The 14730-nt window shown below is 45.4% G+C and overlaps 1 protein-coding gene across 1 annotated transcript in view; it reads left to right on the top strand.

Moving 5' to 3' along the window:
* The window catches only part of PAPPA2 (pappalysin 2), a 153570-nt gene that overhangs the window by 96340 nt on the left and 42500 nt on the right, over positions 1-14730 (top strand). Inside the window, exon 16 of the mRNA XM_056844705.1 lies at positions 1304-1517. Within this exon, the coding sequence (XP_056700683.1) occupies positions 1304-1517 (214 nt within the window). The remainder of the gene's footprint in view (positions 1-1303; positions 1518-14730) is intronic.

Genomic DNA, 14730 nt, shown 5'->3' with positions numbered 1-14730 from the left:
GGAAGCTCCCAGTTGGGCAGATTCCCTAGTCTCTATACCTTCACGCCAGTGACCCCTAGCAGCTTGGGAATACCAAGGGAGCCTGGTACTGATTGGGTTCAAAAAATGCAGAGGCATCTTTGAAATGAAGTCTATGTGGTGAAGCAGAGGCCTCCAGGAGGAGGCTCTTATTTCTTGAAGGGAAGGGTTTCAGCAGGGTAAGACCTGGTTAGGGTTGCCAACCTCCAGGTGGTAGCTGGAGATCTCCCGCTATTACAACTGATCTCCAGCTGATAGAGACCAGTTCACCAGGAGAAAGTGGCCACTTTGGCAATTGGACTCTATGGCATTGAAGCCCCTCCCCTCACAAACCCTGCCCTTTTCAGGCTCCACCCCAAAAATCTTTAGTTATTTCCCAACCTGGAGCTGACAACCCTGGTACAGGATTCACTACTGGCCCATTTCCCATCCCAGACTGTGAGTGAACTTTGCTTCTTATAAGGGACTAACTATACATTGCATTTCCCCCTGGGATGTCCCTGGGTTAGATGAAGAGATGTCTTCTGAAGCTCTGCATTTTTCCTGGAATGGAGTGGTCTGATTAGGATTGGGGCTGTGGGGAGAGGAGACTTAGCCCCCTCCTGCTCTTTTCCTGACCTGAAATGGCCCCAGGGAACTGCTGTTTTCCCCATTTGGGAAACATAATGTGTAGCCCATCAGTATATCTTGAGTTCCCAGTAGGAGAAATAGTGGCTGCCCTGGGCCTAGGGTTGCCAGCTCCGGGTTGGGAAATACCTGGAGATTTTGGGGGTGGAGCCTAAGGAGAGCGGGGTTTGGAGAGGGGAGGGACTTCAATGCCATAGAGTCCAGTGGCCAAAGCAGCCATTTTCTCCAGGGGAACTGACCTCTGTCGCCTGGAGATCAGTTATAATAGCGGGAGATCTCCAGCCACCACCTGAAGGTTGGCAACCCTAACTGGGCCATTTCAGGTAAGGAAAATGGTATGTAGGGAATACCTTTTCCTGATGCACTGCAATGTGAGTACCTGGGAATTACAGAATCCCAGAACACATCTCTTTACCTGAATTTGGAATACCCCTGGGGAAAACATAATATGCTGTTAGGCCCTTAATTGTGTGACCTTCTAGGAAATTAGTGTGATGTTGGCCAGGTAAAATGTTGTATCCAACATTCCTCATCTGGCACAGAGAAGGGGGGGGTGAGGGTTGGGAAAAACCAGGGTGAGGTGCAACTCATGGTGGTCCTACATAATTCTGTTTGAATGGGCTCTGTTTCTTTCTCTCTCTCTCTCTCTTGGAGTTAGGAATGAGTCAGTGGCTGACCTGCCTGGAGGATGGCCTCTGGTCACTCCCAGAAGCTTACTGCAAGTTAGAGTGTGACCCTCCACAGCCAGTCGCCAATGCTAAACTGCTGCTGCCCCGATGCCTGCAAGGGAACCATGATGTTGGTTCCATCTGCCGATACAAATGCAAGCCTGGATACCACGTGGCAGAAACCACCGAGGGAAAGTCCAGGAAGTGAGTAAAACAAACACTTCATCATCCTTTACTGTGTCCCTACTGTTCCCTCTTCTTTATCAGCACAAATCAGCATTACAGGTACAGAAATACTAGGCTAAGACTTCCTTTTAAAATACAGCATCATCTGCATTCCTTGGAAAGGTACGCAGGAAACAAAACATTTTTTTTCTCACCATGACATGTGCATTGGAGCAGACCAAGGATTCCATGTTCATCCATTCTGTCACTTCAGTTTAAGGCATTACTAAGTATGGGGTACCTACCCAGGAGATCTGTTTAATGTTGGACAAGACACAGGCAGCAAGGTTTTGTGGCCAAAAGGATGCATGAAGTTAAACAGGAGATCTGTTTAATGTTGGACAAGACACAGGCAGCAAGGTTTTGTGGCCAAAAGGATGCATGAAGTTAGTATCTAAGAGGTGTTTCAGAAGGCATGGCAGGAGGGCAAGCAGAGGGAGGTAAGGTCAGCTGATGTATTTTGGGCAGGCTTCCTAGTGTGGTGAGACAAATGGTAAAGTAAGGGGAGGGGCTGTGGCTCAGTGGTAGAGCATCTGCTTGGCATGCAGAAGGTCCCAGGTTCAATCCCTGGCATCTCCAGTTAAAGGGACTAGGCAAGTAGGCGATGTGAAAGACCTGTACCTGAGACCCTGGAGAGCCGCTGCCGGTCTGAGTGGACAGTATTGATTTCGAAGGATCAAGGGTCTGATTCAATATAAGGCAGCTTCATGTGTGTTCATGAGAGAGCCGCTGCCAGTCAAAGTAGACAGTCACACCAATGGTGATTTGATGCAGTTTATCAGTGTTCCCTTTTGTGCGTGCTAATTGGGATGGCCTTTGGCACTGCATTAAAATGGCCTTTGACACTACACAGTAAACACTATCTACCTACCTTCCAACCAACTGTGATAGACCAGTGTTCTGAGTATAGGCAGCTTCATCTGTTTATGTGTACCTGTTTATCTGTATTGTGTAAGCCATGCTTCAACCAGAATGAGAGATATAGTGACTGGCAAATGAACTCATCCCAGAATTGTTTGAGTTATGGGGTGACTGGAGTTGGGAGCTCTAAATAAGGGATGCCTTTAGAGCCAGGAGCTGAAGCTTATTAGGTGTACTCTGACAGTGTTTCTCCTAGACTTTCGAATAAGAAGCAAGATTAAGCTGTTTATTAAAGTACCTATGATCTAAGGATTCATGTTTTATGAGTTGATTATTGGATTTTTAAAAAGTGTTTATTTTGATAGTTGTTTCTAGAGTTTGTATAGACGTTCTTGCTGTTTTAAATTGGTTTGTAAATGACCTTGTGTGCGCAGCAGGAATGGGGTAAAAGATGGATTCCTTAAATAAATAAATTCTCCTAGAGTTGAAAGGTTTACATTTGGTTAGAGATTGTTTAGCAAGGGCTTCTCTGCACCCAAACTTCAAGTTCTTTGGCAAGAAAACCTAAATTTTGTGTCTAGAAATATTGTTGAAAGTCAATTTGCATGTATTCATTTGCATGCTTTATTCTAGTTTGGATTCAGTGGAGCGTTACTACAGATGGAAGGATTTAACTCCATGGAGTGCAATTTTCTTGCCTCCCCTCCCCTCCCCCACCCAAAATATTCCCAGGAATGCTGCTGCTGGGGAACACGGGACACCTAGGGTTGCCAGGACCCTCTTCACCACTGGCAGGAGGTTTTTGGGGCGGAGCCTGAGGAGGGCGGGGTTTGAGGAGGGGACTTCAATGCCATAGAGTCCAGTGGCCAAAGTGGCCATTTTCTCCAGGGAAACTGATCTCTATCAGCTGGAGATCAGTTGTAATAGCAGGAGATCTCCATCTAGTACCTGGAGGTTGCACTGAACTTCCTTGCCAAAGGCCCGAGGTCAGCACTGAACTTCCTTGCCAAAGCAGGGATTCAAACCAGGGTCACCCAGTTCTTTCTCTAACACGCTGTTAAATCCCATGGGCTATATTTGAAACAAATATTCTAACCCTCCTAACTGGAGAAGTGTTTAAAAAGAGAAAAGTGGTGTCTGCTTAATAGGTCAGAAGTCAGGTGTATTCTGTCATCCAATGTCACAGAGTTCTTTCGTCTGTAGTCCTAGTTGTCTCGGCCTCATTTCCGTTTATACGTAGCTATTATCTGTGGATATGTCTTCATAGTCTTATTCCTCTCTTCCCTACTCTAAACCATGGGTTGGGGTGGAAATGTTCACTTTTAAAGAAAATGATCAAAACACAGCACATAATTTATATGAATTTGCATAATTACACTGTGAAATCTCTTTTTTCAAAAAATGTAGAGTTCTAGACTCCCAGTGGTATTGGATGTTTTTCCAAAAAATATTATTTCTGGATAGAAAACAATTACCACAATTGTAAAATAGTTTCTACGAACAAAATTTGCATTACTTGGCAAGGATTTGGCTTTCTCCGTGGCAGAATTTTAGCTTTCTATTTTGCAGCAAAACTGCTCCCCTAGCCTTCTTTTAGTCTGATGTTTCTGAAGTGCATTGGGAAAGGAACGAGGTCTTACCCTCCCACTGCCATCACTAGGCTCACCTGTCTGCCTATCCTGAGTCTTTGGAAGAAGATGAGAGAAAGGTATTGGGAGATGTAAACAGGACTCTTGTGGCACTTTAAATACTAACAACATTTATTCCAATGTAAACTGTCGTGGACTAGAGCCCATTTCCTCAGATGCTATAAGTAGATCCTCAAGTGGCAGCTAGTTTGTTTAGGGGTATGAAAAAAACAGAACTCCGGGGTCAAGGAAATGCAGGAAGTCCAGGATGAAATATAATTATGCAAAATTCAAACTGAATCAAGAAAAATGCAGAGACCCTTTTGTAGTTATGCTAAGCTAGTCACCCCTGTACTAGGTGGAGAGTCCCACGGTTTGCTAAAATAGCTGTAATGGAAATCCCCAGTTTTGGTTCAGAGGGGGAAGAAGCTAATTCTTGTCTGCTCTGCGTGGTGTAGTGGTTAAGAGCAGTGATTTGGAGCAGTGGACTCTGATCTGGAGAACCGGGTTTGATTCCCCACTCCTCCATGTGAGCGGCGGAGGCTAATCTGGTGAACTAGATTTGTTTCCCCACTCCTACACACAAAGCCAGCTGGGTAACCTTGGGCTAGTCACAGTTCTCTTCGAGCTCTCTCAGCCCCACCTACCTCACAGGGCGAAAACGCATGGTTGCTTTAGCCTCCTTTATTCCCTGTTTTAGCCAGGATTCAGCCAGGATCGAACACATGCGTTTTCGCCAAACGTGCGTTCGATCCTGGCTGAATCCTGGCTGAAACAGGGAATAAAGGGACCATGCGTTTTCGCCCACAGGGTGTCTGTTGTGGGGAGGGGAGGGGAAGGTGATTGTAAGCTGGTTTGATTCTTCCTTAAGTGGTACAGAAAGTCGGCATAGAAAAACCAACTCTCCTCCTCCTCCTCCTCCCCCCCTGGCCCAGCCCTTCCTTGCTGTTCTTTTGCATCATAGATGGCTGAGTGCAGCGGAAAGGGATGAGGGGTCTGTCTACTACTTCCCTCTTCTTTCCCCCCACTTGTGTTTGTGACTTCTAAGTAATCATTCAGCAAATCCTCAAAAGCCTGGGAAGAAAGAAAGCTATTTGAGAGGTCCCTTGGTATTCTGCCCTGAGTTCAGTGGCATGTCAGCCCCTCTAAGAATGTTGATAACATAAAAACCTTCTGCATGGACAAGAGAAGAGTTTTGCTATTTCAAAATCCATTTTATAAATACTTGCCTCTTCCTGTGCCGAGTTTTTGTCACGGAAGCAACCTGATTCAATTGCACAATCTTCTGTCGTTTTGTCCTTAATTATTTCTTGGAAAGGTATTAGTGTGTTCTTCTGAGGCTTTGGTCAGCTACATTTAGGGCCCATGAAAATAAGGAATATATTGGCTTTCAGAATGGCTGAAAGTTCATTAGAACATTTTCTATTCTTATTTACCTTTTTTGCAAACATTTGTATAGCCTACACTAACCTATTTTATCCATTTTTTTCTGAAAAGCAAGTCCCACTGGTATCAGCAATAGTAATATTGCAGCCTTAAGATTTACACATTTTAGAGCCCTCATTGGGTAACCTCACAACAACCCTGTGAGATAAGTTATCATGATTCCCATTATATGGATGAACAGTGGACTCTGTTGATAATTCATGTTCATGGGACGGTGTCCTATAGAGCAGGGCTTCTTAAACTTTTCCCACTTGCGAACTCTTTTTGCCCAAGAAATTTTTATGCAACCCCGGGTATGTAGGTATATAAAATAGGTATACAAATCAAACATTTACTGATAATAAATCAAATTTTTCAGACCCCCACATTCAGTTACGCAACCCCATATGGGGTCACAGTGCACAGTTTAAGAAACTTTGCTGTAGAGCATGTCAGTGGATTCAAGTTGTAGTCCATCAGAGAGGAGCATGCTTAGGAATCTGGAAACAGTTTGACATTCTCTAGTCTGAGAACTCACAAAGCTTTCTACATGGCAGTGCCTATTGCAGGTAGGACATTTACAGCGCATTCCTGACAGGAATGCCTGCGCCAGGCTTAGGAGGCAACCCAGTGGCGTTGCCTCCTAAGGAGGTTTCGGCACTGCCGAAACCTCCGCCCTGCGCAAAAAACCTTGCAACCCTCATAGGGCAAAAAAAGGGGGGCGTTCCCGAGCCAAAACGGCGCAGGAGGCCGACCAATGCCGACCCTGTCCCCCGGTTGGCGCTGGAACGCCTCCCAGGGTGCCGTGGCGGCCCGTGTGCTGCCACAGCAGCGGCTGGAGACCGGCGCCCGGGCCTGCACGCCGGCGCTGGGGCTACTAACGCCGGCTTGCGCCTTCCGGGTGCCGGCGTTGTGGGCCCTTGCGCTTGTGGAGGCCTTTGTCGGCCTCCAAAGGCCTTTGGGTCGGCCTGCCAGCGTGGCTCAGGAATGGGCTGTTAGTGATCAAAAACGGATGATAATTTGTAAATTAGGTGGGGCTGAGTAACAATAACCAAGAAGTGAGGACTTGTGAAGAATTTGAGGTAGTGGGGAAATGGTAGAGAGAGCTGCATCCTTCATCCACACCTCCACCAGTTGTGAGGACTTCCATAGATAGTTGTATACCTGCACGCACACAAATGTATTATGGATATTGGTTCTTGTAGGTTATCCGGGCTGTGTGACCGTGGTCTTGGTATTTTCTTTCCTGACGTTTCGCCAGCAGCTGTGGCCGGCATCTTCAGAGGAGTAACACTGAAGGACAGTGTCTCTCAGTGTCAAGTGTATAGGAAGCATAATATATATAGTCAGAAGGGGGTTGGGTTTGAGCTGAATCATTGTCCTGCAAAAAGTATCAAAGGTAATGTGCTAATCAGGAAACGTCAGGAAAGAAAATACCAAGACCACGGTCACACAGCCCAGATAACCTACAAGAACCAATGAACTCTGACCGTGAAAGCCTTCGACAGTATTATGGATACATTTGTATGCGTACATGATTGGTGGAAGCAGGACAGAGGAAGAGGAACTCTGTGTTCCTTTACTCTCATCCTCCCCTGGCGCTGTCTTTGTCCCACACAAATCCCCCTCCTCCCCAGTTGTTCTCCGCTTTTTCAGCCTGTTGCTGAAGCACAGTTGTTGAGATACGGTTTCAGGATAATAGCAGCCATGTTTCTGGCACATGTACGAGGTAGGAAAAGATACACATCCTGGAAATCCTGAGGCAGGTGGAACCCTCCCCTGCCACCAGCAAAGTCCTGGGTAGGTTGACTATCTCCTGGCAGAGCACAGGCATTGATCCGCTTTGGATTTGTGGGAAGGACCGCTTCCCCTCTGTCCCAGCATCCTAATTAAATTTGGAAAAAAGGGAGCCCAGAAGTGGTGCTGCATTGCTGTAAGGGTAATTTCTGTGTGTGGCTTTAAGTGAGAATTGGGTTCCATATAGCTAGGAGAGTTAAGTCATGTTACATGGAAATCCATGATTCTTTCTCCCTGCGGCTTTTGTTTTGATTTTGTATGGATTGTAGCTGCTTGTGCTATGCTTTCAGGGAAGACAATGGCACAGGGGGAATTCTCCCCTTTCAACTTTTTCATGCTGAAAAATTTCTACTCCACGCTGCTTTTACTTCTTTTTTTATTTAATTTCAACCTGTTGGTTCTGGTCCGACCTTCTGGGGCAACAGAAGACAACTTGGCACCATCCTCCATATGACAGCCCTTCAAGTACTTGAAGATGGTTATCATGTCCCCTCGCAGACTTCTCCTCTTCAGGCTAAACTTAGGGGGTTACCGCACTTGTATTCCCAGCGATGTATTAAGAGTTTGAAAATGTTATAAGAAATACTGTTCACACTTTTGATGTATTCCCACCGATGTATTAAGAGTTTGAAAACGTTATAAAAAATACTGTTCGCACTTTGTTTGGCCTCTTTAGCTGTGAAGACGTCGTCCAACCATTTTTTAGTCGTGGCATCCAAAAACCCTTTTAAAGCGATGTTTTTTATAACATTTCCAAACTCTTGATACATCGCTGGGAATAGCTAGTGCGGTAACAGCCATACCCAGCTCCTTAAATTTCTACAGGGTCTCAGTCGACATGTCCTCAGGACATTCTCCTGTTCACAACATTACAGGTGTTGCATTGTGATGGGGACGGAAGGGTAGTTTAAATATTTAAGAAGCACTTCATTAAAGGGATATTTCTCAGCAGTTTACAAATCAGCTGATGACTGGGAGCAGAATGAGGAAAAGAGGCCCCAAATACTACCTTTAAAATGCCTCCGGACATCACCCGAGGAGAGATTTTCAAAGCTGCTTACTGATCAGTTGTCTAGCCGCACAAGTAACTAGCCGATGATTTATTTATTTTTTTACTAGCTTGGCTGCTAGCTTCATATTTTTTAGTTAGTTTGTGTCATATTTATGGCCTGAAAGGAGTAAAAGTAGTTTACAAACACTTCCCACCTGGTTGTCTAGAGGCAATTCTTCCCCATCACAGGCAACTGTGCAACTAGATATTTACAAGCCTTCGAAAAGATCTTCCCAGTCCCTCAAGTCGACCAGGACCATCATCTCTCTAGCCATTATTTATTTACCTCATTTAAAATTTGCCTTTCATGCTGCGATAGCCTGCTAAACCCAGACTTGTCAGAGCTTGGGCGCTAAGCAGGGCCGTGCACAGTCAGTACTTCGATGGGAGACCACCAAGGAAGATTGGGTTTGCTATGTGAAGGAAGGCAATGGCAAACCACCTTTGCTCTTCTCTTGCCTAGAATGTCCTGTGGATGGGGGAAATGCTGTAGAAAGATGCAGACAAGCTAGAACGTGTCCAGAGGAGGGCAACAAAGACAGTGAGGGGTCTGGAGACCAAGTCCTATAAGGAAAGGTTGAAGGAGCTGGGTATGTTTAGCCTGAAGAGGAGAAGACTGAGAGGGGATATGATAACCATCTTCAAGTACTTGAAGGGCTGTCATATAGAGGAGGGTGCCAAGTTGTTTTCTGTTGCCCCAGAAGGTCGGACCAGAACCAACGGGTTGAAATTAAATCCAAAGAGTTTCCGTCTAGACATTAAGAAGAGTTTTCTAACAGTTAGAGCTGTTCCTCAGTGGAACAGGCTTCCTTGGGAGGTGGTAAGCTCTCCTTCCCTGAAAGTTTTAAAGAAGAGATTAGATGACCATCTATGGCCTTAGGCAGATGATGAGAGGGAAGGCATCTTGGCCATCTTCTGGGCATGGAGTAGGGGTCACTGAGTGTGTGTGCCGGGGGGAGGTAGTTGTGAATTTCCTGCATTGTGCAAGGGGTTCAACTAGATGACCCTGGTGGTCCCTTCCAGCTCTATGATTCTAGGAGTCAGTTGCAACTCAGCACATTCTTTTTTATTCTGAGATTCAAGATTGCTTGCTGAACAAATGGGTGAGTTTCAGATCTTCTTAATGCTTTATGAGAGTGACTAACGAGAGAGTTCTGAGGAGAAAATGGTGGTATGGGTTGGAGGAGTGTGCGCGTGCATGTGCACGCATGAGTGAAACAGTGAGAAAGTGCCCATAGGCTGCTCACTGGCATTTTAAAAAATACTATTTGCCGCTTTTCCTGTCTCTTATAGCCCTCCTTACACTCTCTCCTCCTCTTTCTTGGTGAAACTGGTAAGGATGTCTGATCCCTCCCTGGCCCCACTTCCTTCAGTAAGACCCATGTTATCCAAACAGTGGAATAGGTTAAAGTTAGATCATAAAAAAGGGGAAGGGAAATGGAAATAATCTGCAGGGTGGGAGCTGGAAACGCTTCAGAAAGGCCATCGCGGGTGAATGAGGATAGAGCGAGAATGACCAAGAGTGTAGAGTTTGGTAGCGGGCCATCTAACATTAACTGGAAATGTATACAGCCCTGTTTAATATTTGTGCACTAAATGAATTCCAGAGTCTATGCCAAGGAAACCCAGGGTTTCTTTCCCCTCTTTTTTTCCTTTTGCCCTGTAAACTAAAAAAAAAAAAAAACCCAATTAAGACCATCTTCTGAAAACCATCTTCATGTATTTTTGTATTTGTTTTTGCAAAATAAACTTGCTCAGTTTGCATGCTTTATTTTGAACATGATTGTGGGTTGCCAGCTCACAACACAGAGATCCTGTTGATGCCTTTAAAAGTTACACGGTAGAGGGACAGGACTCACCCACTGCTCTGTCTCTTCTCCTCTTCCTGATGGAGCAGACTTCATTTTTACTCCACAGTAGAGAAACCGTAAATGCATATTGTTTTCAGTTTGAACAGAATTTCTAATTTTCCCCATATCAAACAGTATGAAACTAGGGGGAAAGGCACAGGTAAACAAGCTGTGAAAGGTGGTGTTTAGCTGCAGAAATAAGTAATTAATTAATTCTTAATCAATTAATCATGCCTTGAAAGCTGTAGCTCACTGACAGCTAACCTGGATCGCAAATTAAAATGAATATGCTACGGTTTGCCAGTCCACATTAAGATAATGGCCTGTAGTCAACTGTGCAGATCCTCCAACAGAAGGGAGGGCACTTCCGCTTGCAGAAGAAAGGGGTGTGTGATTTCTGTCGATTCCCCCTCCCACTGCAGACCTCCTCCTACATTGGCGCCTATGCTTAGGGTTGCCAGGTCCCTCTTCGCAACTGGTGGGAGGTTTTTGAGGCAGAGCCTGAGGAGGATGGGATTTGGGGAGGGGAGGGACTTCAATGCCGTAGAGTCCAAGTGCCAAATCGGTCGTTTTCTCCAGGGGAACTCATCTCTGTCATCTGGAGATAGGGTTGCCAGGTCCCTCTTCGACACCGGCGGGAGGTTTTGGGGGCAGAGCCTGAGGTGGGCGGGGTTTGGGGAGGGGAGGGACTTAAGTGCCATAGAGTCCAATGGCCAAAGTGGTCATTTTCTCCAGGTGAACTGATCTCTGTCAGCTGGAGATCAGTTGTAATAGCAGGCGATCTTCTGCTATTACCTGAAGGTTGGCAACCCTATCTGGAGATCAGTTATAATAGCAGGATATTTCCAGCTGGGCGACCACGCATTGAAAATAATATATCCCTATTAGGGAATTGTGCAAATAAGCTAAACGTGGTTGCATTTTCATCCCTAATGGGAGAAAGGAAATGATTTTTGAATACATACAATTGGAGTCAAACTGAAAAGGGGCTGAAGACGAAAGGAAACGATCGTCCCCCTCATCATTCTTCTATGAAGATTGCCATATTATTGGACTTTACCCTTATGGACTGTTTTGAATCTTACCTTCTTACTAGTTATTTATGAAGATTTGTCTGGATGATATTTTGGAGATTAATACCTTGTAGGATTGTGAACATATGATTGTAATATAGCATTGTATGTTGTGTGTCTTTCACTGCACCTTTGCCCTAAATTGTGATAGATTGTGATATATAGTGAGTTTGTGGACCTGTTTGTTATAGTGATTGACTTCAAGTTGGAGCCAAGTCCATACTGATTTTCTGACTGTTAGTAACAGTATTCATAGTATGGTGGTGTGTGTTTTGGTTACTTAGTTACCTGGAGGTTGGCAACCCTACCTGTGCTGTTCCCGAAAGGCAAACATTTCAGAGGGCTAAGTGGTCTTCAGCAGGAGGAGAGGAAAGTCCTCCATGAAATCTGCAGATGGTTGGCTACACACCAGTAAATCTTGGCCTGCTCACCTGGCCTTGTACTCTGTAAACTACTTATCCTGGTTATTTATTAGGCCCCGAGCGTGCCATTAAATAAGGGAAAGTTGCTCTACTCCAAAGCAGTGATATCTCTGATAAGTTCTCAGATTCATACAGGGCAGGACATTCAGTGGGCTTCTGTCCACACACACCCTCCCCCGCCCATGCTTTTCCTGTTCCTGAGCAAACACAAGAGACAAAGATGCCCCAGTGACCAGTTTTGTTTTCATCCAGTTTACCAGTAAATACCTCTGCTTCTCTTTCCCGCTTGGACTCCTGGAATCTCCTGTTATTGGCAGATAATATGAGCGTTGGAGCTAATTTATTGCTGTCTTTCTTGGCACCCAAGCCTGGCCGCTGCTCATACTCACACGGTGCTCCCCCTCCCCACCGTATGGATCGTGAGGCTGTCAAGATTGACATGATGGACATCAAAAGCGGCTCTTGCAGGGCCTCGTATGCCTTTTTTGTGGCTTTCCAATCCTGTCCTTTAAATGTTTAAATGCTTTTTTCTTCGTCTTCATAAAACTCTTTGATCTTTTTTTTTTTTGGCTCCTCTGTTAATCCTAAATAAATGTCAGTTTTGTAGGATCAGAAGAAATTGTAATGGCTGAGTTACAAAAGGAGGTTTCGCGCACTCCCTCTCACCCACCCCCTTTCCCATCCTTTTCTGGTGCCTCTCAGTAAATTGGCAGCATAGCTGGCCAGGAGAGCTGCAGTTTAACTCCCCCTCCTCTTCTTTTTCAGGGTTAGTTAAGGACAAGCTTGTTTTTCAGGCACCTGAGGATTTCGCTGGAGGGCATTCTGCTCCCTGTGGTGTAGATGTTAAGAAGTGGAACTGGGCGCCTCTTTGAGTCGCTCGGCCCTAAACTCACAAGGTGTTTGCAAGTGCGCTTCTTGCCTATGCAAAATATAGTTTGCGGCCTTAAATGCTTGCTGAATAATGGCTGGTGCCTGCTAGCCGCAGGAGAACAACCAATTGTTGGAGCCGTCAGAGATGCAACATTTTGAAATGAATCCATATTTTTTGGAAAATATATGCCATGCTTTTTTGTTGGTCTTTAAAGTGCTACTGGACTCTTGCTCTTTTCTAGTGTTATTGACAGACTAACATGGTTACCCGTCATGATCTATCCCAAAAACTAAGCTACAGATAAGGTTGCCAGCCTCCAGGTGGTGGCTGGAGATCTCCCGCTGTTACAACTGATCTCCAACCGATAGAGATCAGTTCACCTGGAGAAAATGGCCGCTTTGGCAATTGGACTGTATGGCATTGAAGTCCCTCCTCTCCCTAAACCCCGCCCTCCTCAGGCTGCACCCCAAAAACCTCACGCCGGTGGCAAAGAGGACCTGGCAACCCTAGCTACAGATGATGCATTTTACTGCTTTAGAATATAGAATGCATCAGCTGTAGCTAAGTTAGTATGTAATATTATACTATTTGGCATAATTATGACATTTGAAAGTCTAAATGCTGCACGCTGCAGCCTTAAGCAAAGTTACGCCCTAATAAGTCCATTGGCCTCAATGGATTTAGAAGTGTATAACCTTGCTTAGGATTGCAATGTTAAGTGTTCTGCAAGCAAAATTGTGAATACGCCCCAATATAAAGATAGAGAGAGGAATGCTGAAAACTGCTGCACTCTACACTACCTTGGCACGTGTATCTTAATTTTTGTCATCTGAAAGAAATAAAAAAATTAAGTTGAAGACAGAAAACAACTATAAAGAGAAGGAAGTGTGTCATTTGGACAGACACAGTCTCATATAATAATAAAACTAGCAGAATGTTTGCATATTGCAAATGTTGTTATACTGAAAACACAAAAGGAAAACCTCTTTTCTGGTGGTGGTTCATATTTTGTTGTTTTTTAGAATATTAATTGGGGACTTTATGCGTATAAAGTGCCGTCAAGTCACAGCTGACTAACAGCGACCCCAGCAAGGGGCTTTCAAGGCAAGTGATTAAGGAGAGGTGTTTTGCCATTGCCTGCCTCTGCAGAGTCTGCCTTGGTGGTCTCCCTTCCAAGTACTGACCCTGCTTAGCTTCCGAGACCTGACAAGATCAGGCTATACCACGCTGCCTACCCTCCCGATTGGGGACATTAGTCACATTTAAACAATAAATATATGCTTGAAAATATGTTCTGTATGTCTGCAGTATAATACACATGGATATTCATTATCTAATGTTGCAGACAGTCTTACATAAAAGTGTTCATGCTAGACCAGTGGTTCTCAACCTTTTTCGAGTCGCGACCCCCTTTTACAATCGCCAAGTAACCTGCGACCCTCGTCACATTTGCATAAATTTGCATAAATGTGCATAAATGACACTTTCAATAGGATAAAGAAAACACATTTGTTTTTTTGGCAGTCCTGGGTATCCATTTATATAATTACTTTAAATGTTAAAGTTTAAAACAAACAAGCAAACGGTACTACCACCTGTTGCGCAGCGGCTGTGACTGTGTGGCGCGGCAACCTTTCCTGGCATGGAGGAAAGAGTGCCTCTGAGCATGCACGGCGTTCCTTGTCCTCCCCTCTCTCCCCAAAAACTCTTCCAAGCAGGCCGGGGCTCTTGCGAGGAAACCCCCTCTCTTGTGACTGGGACACTGCTTGTGCACAGAACTGCAGTTATCCCACAAAATGGAGCTCCGTTTAATCACCTCACGAGAGCGAAGAGCCAGGAAAGAGCCGAGGGCCGCTTATCCCGCTCGGACTTTTCGTGCCTTTTTCTCCCCTCCGCCAGTCACCACTTCTTCTTTGCTCACCGAACCTGCGCGTTCGAGGGGGAAATCCTGAACTGTGCATGCACCTCGACTCTCTCCCCCTTGGCCTTGCCAGAGCGGAACTGATGACTCAGGGCAGAAAAGCGAAGCCATACTACAGACATGCACACTTGGATTCCAGGCTGAAGCTCCCGCCCCACCCAAGCGCGGCTAAAAGTAAAAACAACGTGGCTGTAGCGGCCTCAAGGGGGACCGCCCTCTTCTCCTCCGAGACCTGAACTGGCCGAGCCAGGGGAGCTTCCTCGGCCTCCAACACATCCTGCCGCATCATCCGC

This window comes from Euleptes europaea, chromosome 2, assembly GCF_029931775.1.
Source record: "Euleptes europaea isolate rEulEur1 chromosome 2, rEulEur1.hap1, whole genome shotgun sequence".
Taxonomy (NCBI): domain Eukaryota; kingdom Metazoa; phylum Chordata; class Lepidosauria; order Squamata; family Sphaerodactylidae; genus Euleptes; species Euleptes europaea.
This window is presented reverse-complemented; position numbering and strand designations above follow the sequence as displayed.